Source organism: Pyxicephalus adspersus, chromosome 1, assembly GCF_032062135.1.
Source record: "Pyxicephalus adspersus chromosome 1, UCB_Pads_2.0, whole genome shotgun sequence".
Taxonomy (NCBI): Eukaryota; Metazoa; Chordata; class Amphibia; order Anura; family Pyxicephalidae; genus Pyxicephalus; species Pyxicephalus adspersus.
The window spans coordinates 173,855,486-173,876,631 of record NC_092858.1 but is presented as its reverse complement, the minus strand read 5'-3'; the positions used below and the strand labels follow the sequence as shown (position 1 = coordinate 173,876,631).

Sequence of the window (21,146 nt, the reverse complement as noted above, 5' to 3'; positions counted from 1 at the left end):
GAGAAACCCAAAGAGTTGTTGTTGTTGAGTATCATAGTGAGATATGTAAGGCTGGACCTGGAGGTTCAAGGTGCTACCTGGAAAAGGGGAATAAGGGACCTGGATAAGGCTGCAAGTAATTGTTGTATTATTTAGAATCCAAGCCCGGAGTGATTTGGAAGTAATGGCTGAGCCAGACACTCCTCTCCCAGAAAAAGGTAGCTCTGGACAGTAAAATGGAACCATGATATGAGAGCGGGGTGGGGTTTGAACCTGAGGTCAGGCGGCTCACAACGCTTCTAATAGCCTCTATGTGACCAAAGAGGTCTCCCAAAAATGTGTCCCCTGCACCACTAACTTTAAAAAGGATTTTCAGGGAGAGCCAGGAGGCAAAATTTATGGTATTTTTCCTAAAAGTCAATGACACATATATTCTGTACAAAACCCTGGATGTTTATTTAATATGTATGCATTGGATATGAATAAAAGTGGCCAGAATGCCCTGAAATGAGTCTTGAATACCTCTATACAAGCAGTGCATTTGGTGCTAATCCCTCCCCCCATATATGTAAGCTCATATTTGGCCAAAGGTGCAATTGCTATTATTTTATCAAAATCAACTTTGCTGCAATCATTCCAAATCTGAATTCTCCTGGCATTGGCTCCTTGCAATTTCCCAATATTTTTGTCCCTCTTCTGCCCCCTGCTGGCTGTCTGATGGTTGGTAGCGGAGTTAACGCCCTTTACATGTCACGGATCATTAGGATGCGGAGAATTGAAGAGTTTCTGTTAAATTGATTGTCCATGTCTCCCCAGAGTCCCATTCATTGAACTCCCAATCAATGCAGCCCAAAAAGAGCAGCTGTAATTATAGAGCAAGGTAGATGGGGAGTCAGAGGGCATTGATCCCATGCAGACATTGATCCCATAGGGCATTGATCCCATGCAGACATTGATCCCATAGGGCATTGATCCCATGCAGACATTGATCTGATCCCATAGGGCATTGATCCCATGCAGACATTGATCCCATAGGGCATTGATCCCATGCAGACATTGATCCCATAGGGCATTGATCCCATGCAGGACCTCACCATCTTCAGCCTTTTATTTCTTACCAAAATTTCATGTTTTGGAATTTGAGGGCTGTTTGCAGTTAATTCAATTAACCCGTTTAGTGAACATACCTGATACCGGTTAGTGCCCCAGTTGTGCAGGGCCGAGGTACTGCCTGGGAATCTCGTAGGATTCACTTTCCATTTGTATGACATTCATCCTACAAACCAAACTGATCCCAGTGCCTGCCAAAGCTCACCAGAAAATGATGGGAGTGTTTTTGTACTACCCTCTGGCGTATGTCGGTGCTATATGAATACATAACATAGATTATGGGGGGAAATGGGGGCAGAAATAGCAAATATATTAATACTATTTATACTAAATACCTGAAATCCAAAAGTAACAGGGGTAATCATGGGTTAAACATTGACCATATTTGGTTATAACATAATTTGGCGATATTACTTTAGTACATCAGATTGGTCATTTAGGGCTCTGACTTTTTTGGAGTGACTATGTGTATTTTTGTTTTTCTCTATAAATAAAACATTACTAGGAGCTCTAACCTATTACCCCATGTATGTTTTGCGCAGTATTTGAGTATTTTCAGTAAAGCGCCTGAAGTTTTGTATAAAAAAAATTAAAAAAAAAAAAAACAAAAACTCTTTTGCTGTACAATATTAAAAGACATTTTAAATGTTCCCCATGGCAGGGCCCAGCTCCCCATGCAAATTCATTTCCATTGGACAGGCTCTGTAGTCCGGATTGCATTTCATATGTTCATAGGGCTGTGGCCCTGCATGGAGAGCAGTTAAAGGGCCACCAGTAAGAGTTACAATCTATTACCAATGTCTATTCCATTTCTTTTAATATTGCACGCTCTGGGATAAAGCACAGGTTAGGAGCCGGGGACAATTTCTGGAAAGCGAGGAGCAGAAGTCAATATTCTGGAAGACGCTGATGGATGGGAGTAATTTAGGGTTGGGGGAGGGGCAGCAAATTCTATTATAAGCTGATTTATATGAAAGGTTATAAAACTCCCAACGTCCCCCCCCCCCACCCAACTATAACTTATTGGCTTTATAATCTATCACTCAGGGTGATATGATATCTGTGAATTTAATGGTTAATATCAGTTTGTCATTTTGCACACAGTATCTATAATATAATTATTATTATTGGTGATATTGCCTTGCAGTATTTAATTCCCAATTCAATAATAATGGCTGCATGGAGTTTGTATGTACTCCTTGTAAGTCTTTTTTAGAGACTTACAGGGGTACAACTCCCTTACTTCCTGTCTTCAAGATGCAATAGGAAATGAGAATAAAAAACTTGTTCAATGTTCAGGATAAAGGCTAAACTTCCCCCCTGTAAGGGTTAAATGGTCACTTTGTCTGTGGATTTGCCCTACTCCTCACCCCCATATTTCCATCCATGCCACTTTTCCTTGCTGCTCCTTCAATTGCAGGAGCTGAATCAGCAGTCCTGCATTGTAAGTGAGAATGTCAAGGCCCCGCCCACAACCTGACACAGAGTGCCCTCTGCTGGAGGAGTGAGGTATAAGATACTTAAAGTATTTTCAGAAGGATCCTGCAGAAACAACTGAGAATTTAACCCTTGCTGCATGGCAAGGATGGGGTGGGGGCGACTAGAAAAGTCATTTTGAAATTTTAACTTTGAAGTCCCCTATAATTCATTCTAGGGGTGCACATTGCCCCTCTCAGTGATCACTCACAATGCTTTTACTCTCTTTCACTCATCTATATTCCGGCATTGTCTGGGGTCACCAGATACTTCTGGAATGACATCCCATTAATCCCTAGGGGGGTTGGGGAAAGGTATGGAGACTGAGGATATATTTTCTCCTGCCTGCAGCAGACTGATGACTTCATCTCAGCCTAACCAAAGTCATGGGGCATATCAGGATTTTATTAATGAACATTTATATAGTAACTGATGGGTTGAGTAAAAAATAATAAATGCTGACCTTTGATTGGCTGCTTAAAAAAATGTACTGGCATAACATATATCCATATATAATATCCATACATATATAATAATTCATCTAGTCATATATATTTATATGAACTGCTCTGTGTTCAACTAAACAGGAATAAAAAATATCTGTAAAAATGTCCAACATACAATACAAGACAGATGAGCCCATACACACACTGCTGTGCAAGACCGGATCTGAGAATCTTTGCATATTTGGCTCCATCTAGTGGTGCAATTGTAAAATTACATTTTTGTTGCAGACAGTAGCAATTGATATTCTTGTAAAAATATCCAGAAAGTATTATTACAATTATTACAAATATTTTTCAAGTTAACTTTAAAGCCCGAAATCTGCCAGTGATGAGTGCTGGGGGTGTCAGAAGAACCTTTGGAATTTTTTTTATGTATTGTTATGTACTTTTTCTTTAAATTAAAGCTAAAGGATACTCAGGAAATCTGGATTGTTTGCTAAAAAAAACTGATGGCATTAAAAATACATTTTCCCAATAAAACTTTTGTACAAAAAAAAAATTTCAAATTCATTTTTTAAATTTCCACTTAACTTTCACTTGTGACTTGTTCCCCAAAGGTCCCCCAGATCCCTCCACCAGCAATTTAAGGGACAATACCATATTTAGGGGCCTTTGAATTATTTAAAACAAATCTTGGCAGCTTTACAATAGAGTTTTCCTAATTATATATTGATTTGCAGAATAACTATATCCTGGATTTTTATTTTCACATGTGACATGTTCCCATAGGTCCCTTTACATCAACATCCTCTCCATGAACTATGGTCAGTGGCATTGGAAATGAAATATGTCAGCTGGCTGTTATGTTGCATGTAGTTCTTTGACGATGAACAATGCAATTTTTGTTTCCAGGCATGCATGGAGTATGTCAGCCTGTGTACATGCTCTTTCTGTTGGTCATGGGGCTGTCCATTAGGTCTGCAGGAGGCATGGGCACAACTGATAGTCAGCTCAATGGCCAACTAAAATAGCCCACAAGACAAGTGACAACACTGCTCATAATTGTGCCACAATGGCTTAGAGTTGTCAGTCTGAAACAGGAAATGCCGTCACTTTGCTAAAATGTTTGAGAATGGTAGTTGTCTGGATGCAACAATAACCCCAGCCAATAGGAACTCTGCCCTGTTTGGGCAGCATTTACCACCATTCTCAACAAATAGATTTTTGAGTTCCTGCCCTTTCATAACACACATTCTTCATTCTGCCCAACAGGAGGCAGCAGCGCTCCTACTATGTCATTTAACTCCATTACCCAGAATGACTTTATTATCTGAAAATATTCAGAACATTTCCTATTGGATATAACATCAGAGGTGATTTAAGAATCAGTAACATCAAAAATAAATAGAACAAAACAAAAAATGCAAAAGCAAAACAATTTCTAAGTAGTAATATCAATCTTTTCTTTTTTGGATGATACTTTCTATCATGTGACCCGAGAACAACCCTACAGTAGACAAAACCGGCCCCAACATGCCACTCTCAGCTCAGTAATCCTATTATTAGAACACTTGATTCATGGCTCTGGCGCGTTTCACCCTATATAGTTATAATATGTTTTTACTCAAGATTCACACATTTGCACTCTTTAGTTAGAATATATATAAAGCAAGAATATAAATATATTAAGCAGAAGTGCATCTCAGTCCAAATTGTAATACATATGGGACGTCAGGACTTTTGCTAAGAATTTGTTGTCTGAAGAAGCACATATTACCGCGAAGCGCGTCAGTACATAATTGTCAGTTACATATTTATTTTTTTTGAATGTTACCTGGCCTGGAATTGTTTTTGACATAACATTAGAGCAGTTTTACTTTACTGTTGCTAAATAAAACAATTATGCTTTCATTTTTGTGCTATGGAATTTTATATTTATCCAATAGGGGAGGGCATATTTTTGCCTTTTTGTAACTATAGGAATAAAACTTCACTTTTTCTTCCCTAAATTCATTATGAATTCTTGTAAATTTTGGCTGGCTTGATCCATTTTAAAAAATAAATTATTAAAAGACCCCAGAGATACACCTGGATGGGAAGATACATGATCGGATACTAAATGAAGCCACTTATTGTTCCCATGACATAAAACTGCACATAATAAAATATATCTCAGCAAATACACTCAAACCAAAAACTCTTTCTGTTTGTTTTTGAAACTTCTCAGCCCCTCCTGTGTCCGGGCATGTTGATGAGTATGCCCTTTACAAGGCGAAACGCGTCAGCACCATAGATCCAAGTGTTACTCGAACATGTTCCAATTCAAGGATTACTGATCTGAGATCGGCACACATTGGTTGTATTGGCTTCTTCTGAGACTTGGAGCTCAGTAAGGCTTTTTAGTTAGAGTTCTAAAACTTTTTGGAGGAGCCTTTGGAGAAATATTGTCTTGTCCTCCTTAAGGAACCCAGCAACCTGGTTATTTCATCTTCTGCATTCACTTTTTTCTTTTCGGGAGAGATTTTTGTACACAAACCCATCAATGCTGCCATTTGTTACTTGTTTTACCCAAGGAAAAAACAGTCGGGTGTATAAGACCCTATCGTAGTATAAGACCCTGATGGGTGACCACTGTTGGGTTCTTGTACCCAAAATATCATATACGGCTGGATGGATTCTTTAACAAGCACCAAATAACGGTGTTTCTAATATATATCTGAACTGAAAACTTTATCAAGTCAGCCATGTTTTCACACATTCACGTCATTTCGCAGATACAATACCTTTGTGTTTGAAATGGGCGTTGCTGCCTCTCTCTAGAAAAGGGAAATTGGTCAAAATATTATTATCACATCATCAGGAAGATTTGTGTGTTAGTATCCGGTGCCCAAACTTCTAAAGATTATTAATTTATCTATGTTAGTATCGAATGGTAAATTGTTAGGTGATTGGGTTATTTTCCAGGTGCGGCCCATGTTGATGGGCATCTTTATATCGCTCGTCCCCCATATAAATCAATGGGATTGCAAAGCAGCTTGATGCAAGTCAACTGCAGGTCCGGTGCATTAACAAAGAATTTCGAATGATCTAAGAAGCAACTAAAATGCAAAAGAAAACAAGATGAATTTTCCCACCAACACAAACCTGATACCCGTTGGCCCATGAGCATAGGTCCCTATGTAGCTGAACGGCCCCAGCCTTGGCACCCATTCCAGCTGAATGGAATTCAAGTTTCAATTAACCCTTCTACTCGCTGTAAAATGAATGAATAATAAGGCTTTTAAAGGATCTATCAAGCCCTGGAACCTTTATAACTTAGGGTTAGATTTATTGGTGCCCCTTGGTGGGCCTATCCTTTGCATGAGTCATATGGCGTCCAGTCGAAGTTCACGATTCGTTACCCCACTGAGCTTAAAAGTGCAAATGGCATGATATCCTTGGGTATTATAGACACCAATGATGTCAGTGCTGGATTAGAATTTACTCCAAGTTACCCCAAGGATACAGACTACACAAACCATTTGGCATTATCAACACCAATGGAGCCAATCCAATACCCCGGCCCTGAACTAGGATCTTCAATAAGGTCCGGTTCTCTTATACAGAGCCCCAGTATGATCAGCAGAATTACTCATATACACCAGATCAACCTGAGCACTGGGGCAATCGGGGTCCACATGTGTCCTCCTGATGGGCCCCCTGGCTCCTGATGGGCCCCTGTGCAGCAATACTGTCTGTGTTCAGTAATATGCCTGCCTCTCTTTTGGCAGAGAAGGACAGGGAACTCGAGATAAAGATTAGGGGGGCACAAGGAGGGTTAATGGAGATCAGTGGGGGAGAAGACACATGGAGGGGGTATGAAGATGAAGAAGTGACACAATGAGGGGTAATAGTGATGTTGGAGGCAATGAGAGGAGGTCTGTGTTCTATGCTATTTATCAGAAATAAACTAGGCTGGATTGACACCACATGATTAGGAATTCAGAGCCAAAATCACAGCTGGGTTGATTTACAAAAGTCTGGAGTGTTCACATAGCAAAGTGAATTATAAATCTGCAAGACATAATTCACTTTGCTTTGCTAAATTAAACTGTCCAATCATGTGAATTCTGCTTTTTTTGAATTGCAGTGCATGTGATTGAATATGCTTTTCTTTTTTGCTGATCTCTACAAACTATATGTAAATGTAAAGCTTTCTATCCTCTAAATCAAGGGTGTCAAACTCTGGCCCGGGGGCCGAGTCTGGCCCCCAACATCCTTTTTTGGCCCCCAAAGGAATCCTAAATATGAACAGCAGCTGTCCCGCCACTGCATTAAATTTTTAGTAGCGGCGCTTTTTCATTAAGGAGGGAGTTTCAGCGGCGGGCCACTCATAAGATTTAGCTCTGCATTGGCCCCCTCTGGCATTTCCAGCACTCCGCCTCGGCTTTACTTTTCCTTGCTACTCCAAGGCATGGACTTGAATGGTTGGATTTTCAAAGAGGAATTTGTTATTATTATTGTTAGCCTGTGCAAAAAGGTTACCATTGAAATTTAACTCAGAATGCTACAAATAGTGAAAGAGGCATAAGATTTTTTCCTAAATAAAATAATAAAAAAAAATAATGCCTTTCTCTTTTATAAGTTTGTTCCAGATTCAATGTGAAGCAAAACCTCTTTGTTTCCATATGAAAAGGTTTTATATCTAATGGTAAGGAACATTTTTTTTTTAAATACATTTCAAGGTTTTCCCGCAATTTTGTCAAGTTTTTAATCTTGGCCCTCTGTGGATTTGAATTTGATCCCTGATCTAAATAAACAGAATGATCAATTCTTCCTTTTTCAATGAAACATAACTAAACCTAAATGTAAATGCTCATCTGGTGACATCTTGTGGCCAACATTGAGTATTGCTATTCTGCAAAATAACCCATAGAAAGCCCAGTAATATCTGAGATGTAATGTCTAAATTATTTATTTATTAAAATGTTACCTACCTAGAAGGGTAATTTGATTTATATTTATTCCTGAGCTTCTAATATACTAGCCAGCCCCATGAAGTCTTGACAGTATGACGGAGGCCGTTCACATAACAGAGCCAAGAGGTTCTAATAATTTAATAGCAGGTTGTATCGGTTCTTTTAAACAGAGCAACTTATTAGATTTTGTTCTTGAGTTCAGTTACTGTTTCCCCTACTAGAAAGGATTTATTCTACATGGTTTTAACTTGTGTGTTGTATATAAAGATTCTTACATGAAATGTCTTCATCTGCTTTTATTTCCAGGAGTATTGGAGCCATCTTTGGTTAGGTCTCATGCAGGGTCGCCATCTACTTATGGTCACTATAGACTTGCTACAAAGTTACAATGTTGCAGTTTATAGGAAGCGGGGGGGGGGGGGGGGGGATGCATTAATTTCTATGATTGATCACTAAAATCCTGGGGAGACAGGCTGGGGAGGGAGGGACTAGATCAGGGGTGGGCAAACTTTTTTAGTCAGGGGCCACAATCTGAAATAAAATTTGACGGAGGGGCTGGGCCGATGGAAGAGTGGGCGGGGGTTATGCCATCATGACGCCACTGAACGTCATGTCATGTTGGCATAACCTTGCCCAATCTCCCATTGCAGATCTGAGCCTGCACACAGCTGCACACAACCCGCCCACTCTCCCATTGCAGGGTCAGATATGGGGGATGTGTTCCCCCCAGCTGGGTCCTTCTCCTGACCCTGCTTGGGGTGGCACCGGCCCGAGCCATGGACCACCCAAAGGGCCAGAGAAACATCCCTATTGGGCCATATATGGCCCGTGGGCCATAGTTTGCTCATGCCTGGGCTAGATAATGCTGTGCTGGACGTCCTCTAGCCAGGAAATGAGGCAAGCTCTATCGGACTTGTTGCAGGTTCTAATGCAGATTATGGGAAGCCCACAGTAAAATCATAGTAAGTAATTATAGTGCAGGAAAAGAGCTGGTATAACTATGAAGGACTGAATGAAATCAGTCTCCAAATAGTGGGCTTGCTTAGCTCACAGAATATAATGCTGGAAATATTTCTTGAACAAACTGCCAGTAGTTGATTATATCTACCATTAATCAAATTAATTAAATTAAACCAACTAATCTAAAACTGAGCCAAGCTTATTAGATATTTTGGGCAATGATGTCTCTGAAATAAGTCGAATATCTTGCGTTTTTTTTCTTTTTGGACTGATTTTGGTTTGGTGCCCTTATTAGACTACACATGTGGATCTTATACTGTAAATCTCCCAGCTAGGGGGCGCTCTGTTTTTGGTAGAGGCAGCCCCAGCATAGCTATATTTCTCCTTGAGCTCTCCTACACTTAATGAACTAATGCCAGGGCCTCAGACGTCCATGCTTTACAGTCCTGGAAGCGTCTTTATTAATTCTCATTTGTAAACAAAATTCTCCAAATGAAAATAAATGAGTGCAGGAAGGGGAAGGGATTAGGCAGCCGACGCATAGTGGTGTCTCAGCGGTTTTGCCAGTTTGCCGTTTTAATAGTCTGCTCCATCTCGTCAGCGTGGAACTGGTGATTACTGTCAGGGGGAAATGAAAGCTCTAATATCTTCCTTCGGCTGCTTTATTCGCGTCATCGCTGTGAAACATTCAGAGAAGATGTATAAAGGGGTCTCGGCAGCCATTACACTAATGTCTGAGGAATCCACTATGTGCACGATGGAGCGAATATCATATTAGTGTCCATTAGACGACAAAATGGCATTAGCGTACATTAATGGATAGATTGAGCTCAGGAGTGAGCGCTGTATATGTCTGGATTAACTCTCTCTGTCTCACTAACCTCCAAAGTCATTTTAGCTTCAATAAAATTTGGGTAAAATTTGGAACATTTGGGCAAAATTTGGCTATTTTACAAAATTTGAATAAATAAGGAAAGCAAAATGAGAATCTAAATTTAAGAACAAAAAATGTAATTTATTGCAACCTTAATTAGTCCTTAGATATGGGGGCTGCATTCGTTTTCATTTTCTGGCATATACCTTTAACGCTATTACATAGAAGGTAACTGGGCAGAGCTGATAAAGATACAATTGCAATCCGCTGTGTTGGATTTGTTGGAAATTTTTCCGAAACGTTAGTAAAATTTGATTCTAATGGAACTATGTTTACTGTAATATAGAGATTCTATGTCAAGGTGAAATGTAAGCTGGGTCATTCTCCAAATTCTTGTATTATTATTTTTGGCTTTTACAAGCTGATCATCAGGGCCATTTTGGGGCCCTAAGCAAGACCCCAGTTGGACACTGTCCAACCCTCCTACTCTCCAATCCAGCAAGACACCATCCAGCTCCCCACTCCCAATGCCTGACTATGCCCGACTCATAACTAGCGCCCTCTCTGGCCATGTTGGTACCTCAAGGAGGACATCTCAGCCCTTCAGCCATCCAGAGCCAGCAAAACACTTTTTAGCCCTTCCCCCAAGCCACCAACACCCAGCCCCTCAGCCAGCAAGACACCACCATTGGCCACACATATTTTATTAGCCTTTATTTATTTTCCCTACAAAATTACTTGAGCTTTAATTACCTTCCCTGGTGCATAGAAGAACAGTGCCTACCCACCCTTCCCTCTAGATATGTTCTTAGCTGAGTTCTTCATGGCACCCTTTTATGATACACTTATGTATGTTCTTACCTGACCCTTCATAAGGAAGATAAACCCCCACTCCAAAAAAAAATCCTCATACCTGCTCCCACCTGCTGGCTCGGGCTTCTTTAGCTGATCTGCCACTGCACCTCTACTCCCTCCATGGGGTTATCACAGCCAAGGGGTGCCCAAGCAGCTGCCATTGGCCATGCACACAGTTGTGCCACCAGTGCCAAAAAAGCCGGAGGAGGCTTGGAGGATTCATTGCCTGAAGACACTGGCCATGCAGAAAATGTTGAAGCTGCTGTTGGTTACAGCTGGACAGAAGAAGACATAGATGAATTGTAGGCATGGGAAGAGGTGGCTCTTGGTAAAGCTTTTGTGGCATGTGGAAACCATGGCTTCCATGAAGAAGAAGACCAGTGGGGAGGTAGAACCAATCAAGTTATTGTGAAATGGATTTGCGAGGGAAGTGGAATATACAAACACCTTCTGTTCCAAAAAAAGGCTCAACTTTGTTTCCTATATAACCTCACCCCACCCCTGTCCAGGCACATGCGTGGCACCGTACCAATGGCACATTTATGGCATTCCTACTGCAATACACGTGTCTGAATGGGCCCTAAACCCCAACGTTAGATAAACTCATGTCATACTGTCCTGGGTCTTCTTGGAGAGACTTGCCTTCAGCCATGGTCACGGTGACTGGTTTCACCCAAACAATACCTTTAATTGTGACCATAATGCAAAATACTGGCAGGGGTTCTAACTGGAACCAATTTCCACCAATTAATTATTTTCATGTATAGGAAAATCTGCACTCAAGGAAACTTCTGGACTAAGGATAGCAATAGAAAATAAATTATACAATAATACCAAGGAGTAAATGTGGTTTGTTTGTTTCATATTTTGAAGCTGAAAACCAATAGCTGCACCCTGGTCCAGTCCCCCGCCATGCTCCCCAAACTCATCATTGCCTCTAAACTAAGCAGCGTTCCATGACAGTATCATCATATATACAGCTGCTGTGGAAACTACAAATCCCAGCATGTTTCAAAGTTGCAAGGGGCTTTTCTAATTGCGTCCACCGCAGCTGGTGATGCAACATCTGTCGCTGGTTTCCAGAAAGATGAAATGGAGCTTTGATCTAACTACGTGAAAAGAATATGATTTATTTATCTACCCCTGGATGTTAGTAACATAGAAAACTAAGCGTGCACATCTATGGTCAGAGAGAATATCTAAGGAAAGGATAAGCCTGAGTCATTCTCCAAATTCCATGCAGAGCTCATATTATATATTCCCGACCTCTCAATAAATATTGTACAACCAAATCTACTAAAAGCATATCCTTGGATTGCCACCAGATAACTAAAGGATAATATTTCTTGCTGCATTAATACGTTCCAAAATATGAGCTATCCCTATGCAGAATGTACCGGATCTGTTCAGGACCTTGGACAGAGGAGAACATGTACATGGCCATTGCAGAAGGAATACAATGTCTACCTAGGACTCCAAAGAATCTCCTTAACCTGTGATAATACTATTACAAGGAGAACTTCAGCTGTACCCAGGACAAGTATGCTGATCTCCAGGATAATCATATATTACTCTAATGTGTATTCTTATACAAATGTTGGAGCGCTTCCAGCATTTCTTCTAAATCTGGGCAATAATCCAAAATTTAGATGCAAAAAGCTTCCTGTAATACAGACCAGTCACTGCTGCTATCTCACCTCCTGCAGGGTGACTGGTCTTGTCTCCGCCCCCCACTTGGCTCCTCCCACAGCTCTGCACAGTGCTTCACAGTGATGATGCCACTTCTATTCTCTAAGTTAATATCTGGGTTTTAAAAGCACTTTGTTTGCTCAAACTGAAATCATAACATTTGCCACTATTGAGAAATATACATAAAATGATCCTTTGTTATCACCCTAAATGTCTTCCAATTAAAGTGGCTTTGTCTTAAAAATGAGAAAATAGTTTCCTAATCTCTGCTCTATTTAATTTATGGCCATCTGAAGAATTTTCACATTTGATACTTTTGGGTGTGTAAAATTCCTGCACCCCCGCCACACACTATGGTTCATTCCACGAACCCTTAACTCACTGTTGTGTCCTTCAGCACTGGGGGTAAGTTGGGAGATACCACAGTTTGTGGCAGGGGTTGCTGTGCAAAAAAAGGGATTGAAGGGACAGCTGATAGAACGGGTGAATATAAATGTCAGATTGTGTTTTGCTAATTATTTTATTTTATTTTTATTTTTTATTTTTACAGTGCTGCTTTAACAATAACACCCAGTGCTAAAGATGTATTGCATGGAAGCATTGACTTGTATTTCCAATACCAATAAACTACACAGGGTTTAAATATATTTATCAATATCAGAAATATCAGCCTAAAGTCACAAAAAAATTCTCCCTATAAAATCTCACTCATGCATGGGTCAGCATTTTCTACAATACAAAATTATTAAATTGGAGTTAATGGTTAATATTGATTGGGTTGTACTCGGATTTTAGGAAACATTGTGTATTATTAAAGTGAGAAGCATTTGTCAGACATTGGGCTTGATTTAATAAAGCTCCCCAAAGCTGGAGAGGATACACTTTCATCAGTGAAGCTGGGTGATCAAGCAAACCTGGAATGGTTTTCTTCAAAGTCGTTTGCTAGCAAATGTTTTCACTCCTGGACCAGAACCATTTCAGGTTTGCCGGATCACTCAGCTTTACTCATGAAAGTGTATCCTGTCCACCCTTGGAGAGCTTTAATAAATCAGGACCAATGGGAGAATTGACATGACCATAATTAAAGTGCAGTACCCACAAATAACCATTAGTTGGCGTTCTGTGCTATGATAATATTAAACAATGGATCTAGAGTGGACAAAATAACAGAAACACTGAATATATTAGCATTAAAACTAGTATAATGATAAAAAAAATGTTGTTTGCTGACATACAGCACGTTATTTAGAATGGGCAATGTTAGCATTATTTTTTTTAATTGCACTTTTTAAAAAGTTATCACAAATGCCTCCAATGGTCAGTTAAATGGACCAATAAGGAGAATGTAAGAGGACTTTATGGCTGGGGTTTACTTTCATCTTTGTGCTCACTTATTATCAAGCTTTTACATTTATAAGCAGCGCTGTTCCATTGTGTCTGATCTGTTCCAGTGTAAAAAGGATGTGAATATTTAAGGTGAATAATGCGCCAGTCTCTGGGGACAGAATTATCCCGCTGATGACTTCCAAGCCAGGGACGATGTGCGCTCCATCGCCTGAGTGCTAATTAAACAAAATAATGAATGCTACTTATTGTACGGCCCTGGCTGCAGGTCAACGCATTAACCAGAGTGCAGAGATGTCACTTCCCTCATTCTATGGCCTCCGGGGAATAATTGAGAATCACTTTGGTGAATCTAAGCCCTGGGATGTGGGGAAAAAAAGAAAGGTGATAAATGAGTTCTGATATTTTTTTGTAATTATTCTGCATTGTAAAATCTGTTTTTATATTCTTAATATACATAGTGAAAATAGAGACCTGGGTTCTTAATATTCACCCTACTAAGACCTTGGAATATTCACCCTACCTAGACCTGTAAACTCGTCCTACAATGGCCTCTGAATATTCACCGCTCCAAGACTTCTGACTATTCACCTACAAAGACCAAGAATGAATCACCCAGAACAACCTCTCAATTACCACCCTGAAAAGATCTTTAGAATATTTACCTTATGAAAACCACTGAATATTCATTGCCCTAAATATTCACTCTACAATAATCTCTCAATATTTACCCTACATAGCTCTGAATATTTAAACTACCTCTAAATATGCATCCTAGATGGATTTCTCAGTATTCACCTCTCCAAGTCTTCAGAATATTCACCGTACAAGGACATGTGAAAATTCATCCTGCACAGATTTCCTAAAATTCACCCTCCAAGACTTCCTAATATTCACCCTACAAGGACCTCAAAATCAACACCCTATAAAGGCTTACTATTTCTTACAAAGGCCGCCTAATATTTATCCTACAAGGACCTTTAAGTATTCACCCTACAAAGATCTCTCAATATTCACCCTATTTAGCTCTGGATATTTGGTCAACAAGGACAGCTGAATATTCACCTACAACAACCTCTAAGCATTCAGCCAACAAAGATCTCTCAATATTCACCCTACATAGCTCTGAATATTTTATCTACAAAGACCTCTGAATATTCACCCTACATAGATTTCTCAATATTCACCCTCCAAAGACAAAATTTCCTCAAGACTGGAGAAAAAAGACGCCATTGCAGAACCTGGATGATCCAGCAAACCTGGAATGGATCTGGCCCAGAATTGAAAACATTTTCCAAATAATAGCAAAAGCATTTAAAAAAAAATCAATTCCATGTTTGTTGGATCTCCCGTGATGAGAGATCCAATGAATGTCCTAGTGATGGGATTTTGCTAGGGGGCGCTGTGACGCACAGTGGCACCTCCGGGTAGGAACCATTACAATAATGCAAAGCAAAGCGTTCATCCTACGCTGATCCCCGGACACTCAGATTTTATTCTGTACAAATCATGTTTTTGGAGAATGACCCAAGCACGATATCTACATTATGGCGCTGCATACTGACCTGAGGCGGGGATGGGTTTTGTGGGTATGACACGCTCTGGAGGAGGAAAAAAACATGTAAACCAAAATAGACAACACAAAAATCAAATAAAAAAAGAATTAAAGTAACAGAAATAATAATAAAAAATAAAGAAATATTAAAAATAAACAAAATGTTTTCAAATAATAACAAAAAAATAAATAAAATGTGACATCCGATAACTAGGAGCTTCCATGGCCGGTAACCTCCCGGTAAAATATGGTTGATATAGAGGAGATGGGGGGAGGAATATTCCGGGTGAAATGAACGGTCGTATTCAATATACACAAAAAGTACTTTGTACGATGCACAGCAACCAATCAGAGTCCACCTTGTACTCATCTGACTGTAGCAGAGTGAATGCTGATTGTATGCTGTGGGTTGAATGCAACTTGCATTAAATAATACCATATAGTATACTATTAGCTCTATTTATAACTCAGGGAATCACACATTCTCTCCAACATTCCCTCGTGGGAATCTCACAAATCCATGTATTTCAGTGGCAGTAATTGATTCCCAGGAGGGAATTTTTGAAGGAATGTCTGATTCCCTGTTTTATAAATCGAGCCCTATGTGTTGGAGAAGCTGCAAGGATTCAGCCAAATATAAAGTTATATGAAAATCACTTTACCTTCTGAGATATCTGTAATTCTGTTCAGCAAGATTTCTGATACAAACATCTTTGTCAGAGACAGCCAGCTCTCTGACCTCCCTTTGCTCTACTGTAATTAAAACAATACAGCTTGGTCAAGGACACGCCCCTAGCTCATGATTGGAGGTCACTTTTTTATTCTCCTATCAGCAAGCTTACTGTAGTAGACTGACAGCATGGAACCTCCTTCACTTACAATGCTGCCATTTCTTGATCTATACAAGATTACATAAAACTGATATAAAGATTAAGGAAGGAACTATTTATTATTTTGTATTTTAATAAATTATTAAATAGGTTGAATGTCGCTCTGTTTTCTGATTGGATGCAAAGCAGCTCTTTCTGTACTCAAATGAGGTTTGTGCTTAATAAAAGTTTCCTTGCATATCAATAATGGTCCTAAATTCCCTTCCTTACCTAAAAACATAGATATCTGTTTCAGGCCACGCCTTCTTTCCCTAAACACATGACACAGTGTTGGCGTTTCCAGACAGCCAATCATTTCACTCAAACTAAAGATTACTTTGTGGTCAACCAACCAGCTCTAATTATGAGCTGACAAGTGAGGTCTCATTGTGAATTAGTCACATGGCTCACCTATCTCCTGATACGTGGTGGGAGGAGCTTATGAGCTACATCAGCAGCTAGGGGGAGTGGCTCCAAAAGCAGGGGAGGGCACTAACTTTTCACTTCAGCTAATATTCAATATTTGCATGCGGTATATCTGTTTATGTATATATTTTCCACACTCAACCACAACCAAGAACCAACACCCAAAAGTAAAACTTCTCAAACTTTGTACCCTAAAGAAATACCCCGAAATATTCAGGTCTCAGGGAACCCCAGGATAAATGAATTTGTTGGTGGTCAGTAAGAGGAATGACCCTTACATTGGAATACTCTTAAATGATCATTGGTATCAAGCTGATGGCTCTGCCAGGTGGCACTGGCCACAGGACTATACTGCCACCATTGGGTGGGAGGTCAGCCAGCAAAAGGAGAAGCCATGGCTAACAAATGGCTGCACTAATAGAGTACCGGAATTGTTTTGGCATGTGTTGATTATAAGAAGCAAAATGTTTACTTGTATATAAAATATTTTTTTACTTTAACAATACATTTCCTAATATACATAATTTATTGCAATTGTGCAACTTACAGCTTTCTCTACCTAGACAAATCTGCCTGAACAAATTCAGTCCAATCTGAACATTAGGATTCTGCCAATTCCCCTAATTTGCCAATCGATTAGTTCATTATCACAATAGAGGGCATCATGAGTTTTCTTTTTATCCTGCAGTGACATAAAATACCACAAGGTGGTGCTGCAGCCTAAAAGAAGAAAACTTTTTGTATCAGCTTTTTTCCCTACACTTTATTTTATTTTACATTATTTATTATTATTATTTAATACATTTGGCTCAGGGTCAGAGACCGAACAGTGTAGGTGTATTCTCTGGACATATAATTGTATATCTTCATTGCCATCCTCTGCTCATTGAGCTAAATAACATCATTGTTACAACAACATTTTGTAATATAAAATAAGTATTTGCTAGAATGTTATAAAAAACATTAGAGGGCTATCAGACAGAGGTCCTGAGTGAGCTGTGATTGCTAAACAAAACATTGCGACAAACCCTATGGCTGCTATATTTTTCTTTTTGATTATCACAGAGCCCTCCATCTATCTATCTATCTATCTATCTATCTATCTATCTATCTATCTATCTATCTATCTATCTATCTATCTATCTATCTAGCTATCCATCCATCTTTCCCTCTGATCTCATCCCCATTCATAGACCCATTGACCAATAAATCCAAAAAAGCTACAAAAAATATTGCATATTTATGAAGAAGAAATATTGGAGCTGGGCCAAGCTCTTGTTCGATATTTCTTGACATTGTCTGTAATTTTTAACTTGTTTTCCTCTTCCACATTACCATGAAAATTGAATCCCCTAAATCTTTAGTTCACCATATGATGGAACCCTATGGGGGTGTCACACCAATTTTAACAGCTTTGAAAGCTGAGTTGGCTAAGACTACGTACTCACGATCAATAATTGTTGCAAAATGTAAAATGAATGACCGATCAACGATTATTATGAATGATCAATAGATTGCGAACGATTGTCACCCAATCAGATCAGCTGGGACGATCTTTCCAGTTGATGTTGGCCAGTCGTTGTGCACTTTTTTTGTTAATGATTATCGGCCAATTGGTCATCAGTCGTTCGTTTCCAATGACAATTATTGCAGGTGTGTACGTAGCCTAAGATTTGATGGGAACCTTGAAAACCTTAACAGTTCTCAAGGGATATCCTATCTCAAAATACAACTTGACCAGTCAAAACTCAGATAACATTATGTAGAATGGGACCCTAAAGTCAGGGTTGGGATCTTAGATACATGACAAATCCATGAGAAATACAATACATTGGTAATAGGTGATAGCAAACCATCGATAATAATTGGTTGGATGGATCCGACACACATTGGTTAGATGGATCTGACATACTTCTCATGTCTTACGGATAGAAGAGCAGCATTAGGTGGAAATGTTAGGTGGCCCTTGGATGGCTGTAGTGGCCCAACTCAAGCTAAAGTTTCCTCCTGTCTTCTATAACAGAAATGCCGATGCCAGGAACAGCTTTACCCAAAGGGCTGTTCTCCAGAGCAGACAAGCAATACATTTCTGGCATCCTAGACAAGATTCTAAAAACAATCAGAGATCTTCATCCCCTCCGGCTTGTTGTTAAGTGAGGTCTCCGATCACACCTGACACTCAGACACTTCGGTCTGGCAGACAGAAATTCCGATTTTCCCTAGGTTCTCCCTTTAACCTAATCAGTGTTATTACAAGCCAGCAGCACTTAGCACATTAAAGTCTGTTGTGCTTTAAAACATCGGACGTCAGTGACATTTAAAGGCTTTCTGAAACATTAAGGCCTTTCCCCAAAAAAAAAACTAACATGGAGCTCGCTCAGGATTTGAAACACCATTCATATTTAATGTGCCCACGCGCTCAATAATTCATGAATCGTTTTCAACAAACAAGTGGCACTTTAAGTCCCAGGAAGGAGATTATTTTATTAATAGTCCCTGGCTTAACTCCATGTTGCTTGGGAAGCTAAATCCTTCCTTGAATATGTCGATGGGATTCCCAAACAGAAGATTAAACCTGAACACCTATTTTTTTATTATTGGTCCACAGGTTAGAATTAAAGGGTCAGGTATCCAGATGATGGTGGCATGGGAGCCAAACTAGGGGGATTCATTTTATTGTCCTGGTGACCATTGTCCGAAGATGGGACCAGAAAAGAGGATGTTTTTTATTTTGAGATATTCCCATTAACTTTTTGATTTCTATTGGGTGTTGGGTTAGTAGGGCATTGTACACATAGCCATATAGCTTGATAACTGTCAGCACTTACCATCCCTTTACTCCAACACCACCAACCTGCAAAGATCTTGGACCGCTCATCCACTTGGCATTTATAGCCCCTTACCATTTTACCTGGGGGTGAGCACCCATGGGAACATACACCACTACTCTATATTGGCACTATACTTTGGCTATAGATCAAGAGGGGGATCGGCTTCTTTGACCTCAAAGTCTATGAATCGCTTCCAACCCTTGCTTGTGTCCACCTCTTCAATGTCCTGAAGTCATTTAAAGCTGTAGTTGTCTCTCTGCCTATGATAATGTTTAGTATGAAAACTTCTGAGAGTTACTGTTGGGTTGATGCCACCATTATCTTAAAAAGTTTATCAGTTAGGAAAAACAATACATTCAGCAATCACTGAAAACTATTCTGGATGTTACTATTATAATCTTTGTTTGCATGCCAACTGCTATTTATTCCCCCAGCCCCACTGGGGACCAGTCACAGCTTCATAAGTGGCATTTTGGCACAGAGATCTCTTCTACTGCTCATCCATTAACGTTTATATGACTTGCCATGTCTTATCTATCTAGGTTATTGGAATTTGTATTTATAGATTGGTTATTTTTGGATCTGCTTGGTACTTTTAAAACAAGGCTGAAGGAAACATCATATATTAGAGACATCCTTTCCTCTCACTAGGTCTCTGTTGGTGTGATCCTGAGTTCCCTGACATTCTGAGACTCCCCGGTCCTAACACTCATTAAAAAATGTATTGATTTTATTTAAAAATAAGGGAGACCCAGAGTTCTGAGCTGGGAAATAACAGAAGTAGAACGTTTGTCTTCTTAAATCCCTGAGCAACATGAGAAACCAAGAAGATGGCTTAACCAATCATATCACCTGTACCTGAAATATCACTATTATATGAAGTAAGACCTTACAACTACACCTGTGTTTAATTATAGGCTTAAAAAGAGTTCAAGTTCTATGAGGTTTTTTAATTTCTTTTTGTAACCCCCATTGGGGAGATCTTCCTCCAATTTTCTTTCTTACTGATACAAAGAACGAGGAGAGCTATAGAGTTATAAATATCATTGAGGGATTATTATACTCAATAGAAATGTTTGGTGTTTTGTGAATTATTGTACTAACTATAGAGATATAGACTGGTGTTGGGGGTTATTACACTCCCCATGGATACAGAGGTTGGTGTTAGGGTTATTATTATCCCTATAAAGGTATAGGTTTGTGTTGGGGGGATTATTTTCTCCATGAAGATATAGGTGGGGGGTGGGGTCATTATACTCACTATAAAGATAATGGTTGGTGGTTATTATACGCATCATGGAGATATAGGTTGGTGTTGGGGATTATTATACTCACCATGGCAATATAGTTTGGTGTTGGGGGATTTTATACTTACTATAGAGATTTAGCTTGGTGCTCGGGGTTATTATACTCACTATAGAAATATTGACTGGGGTTGAGGAATAATATACTTCATATAGTGATAAAGTCTGGTTTCGGGGGATTAATATACTCCCCATGGGGATGGTGGGGATGGTTTTGGGGGTTATTTGCTTGTCATAGTGATATAGACTGGGATTGCGAATCATTATGTAATTATAGGGATATAGGTTGGTGTTGAGGGTTATTATACCCACTATAGAGATATGTGTTGGTGTTGGGGGTTATTATACTCACTATGAAGATATAGGTTGGTGTTGGGGGTTATTATACTCACTATGGAGATATGTCTTGGTGTTGGGGGTTATTATACTCACTATAGAGATATGTGTTGGTGTTGGGGGTTATTATACTC

General features: G+C 39.5%; 1 protein-coding gene across 3 annotated transcripts in view; it reads right to left on the bottom strand.

Annotated features, from left to right (window-relative positions):
- LSAMP (limbic system associated membrane protein) overlaps nt 1-21,146 on the bottom strand; it is a 417,986-nt gene that overhangs the window by 6,549 nt on the left and 390,291 nt on the right. For 2 of the 3 annotated variants that reach the window (XM_072398412.1, XM_072398411.1), the window contains exons 7-8: nt 15,257-15,292; nt 5,795-5,827 (exon numbers count right to left, since the gene is read on the bottom strand). The exons of the other annotated variant lie outside the window; for it this stretch is intronic. In XM_072398412.1, coding sequence (XP_072254513.1) covers nt 5,795-5,827; nt 15,257-15,292 — 69 coding nt within the window. The remainder of the gene's footprint in view (nt 1-5,794; nt 5,828-15,256; nt 15,293-21,146) is intronic. 3 annotated transcript variants of the gene reach the window in all.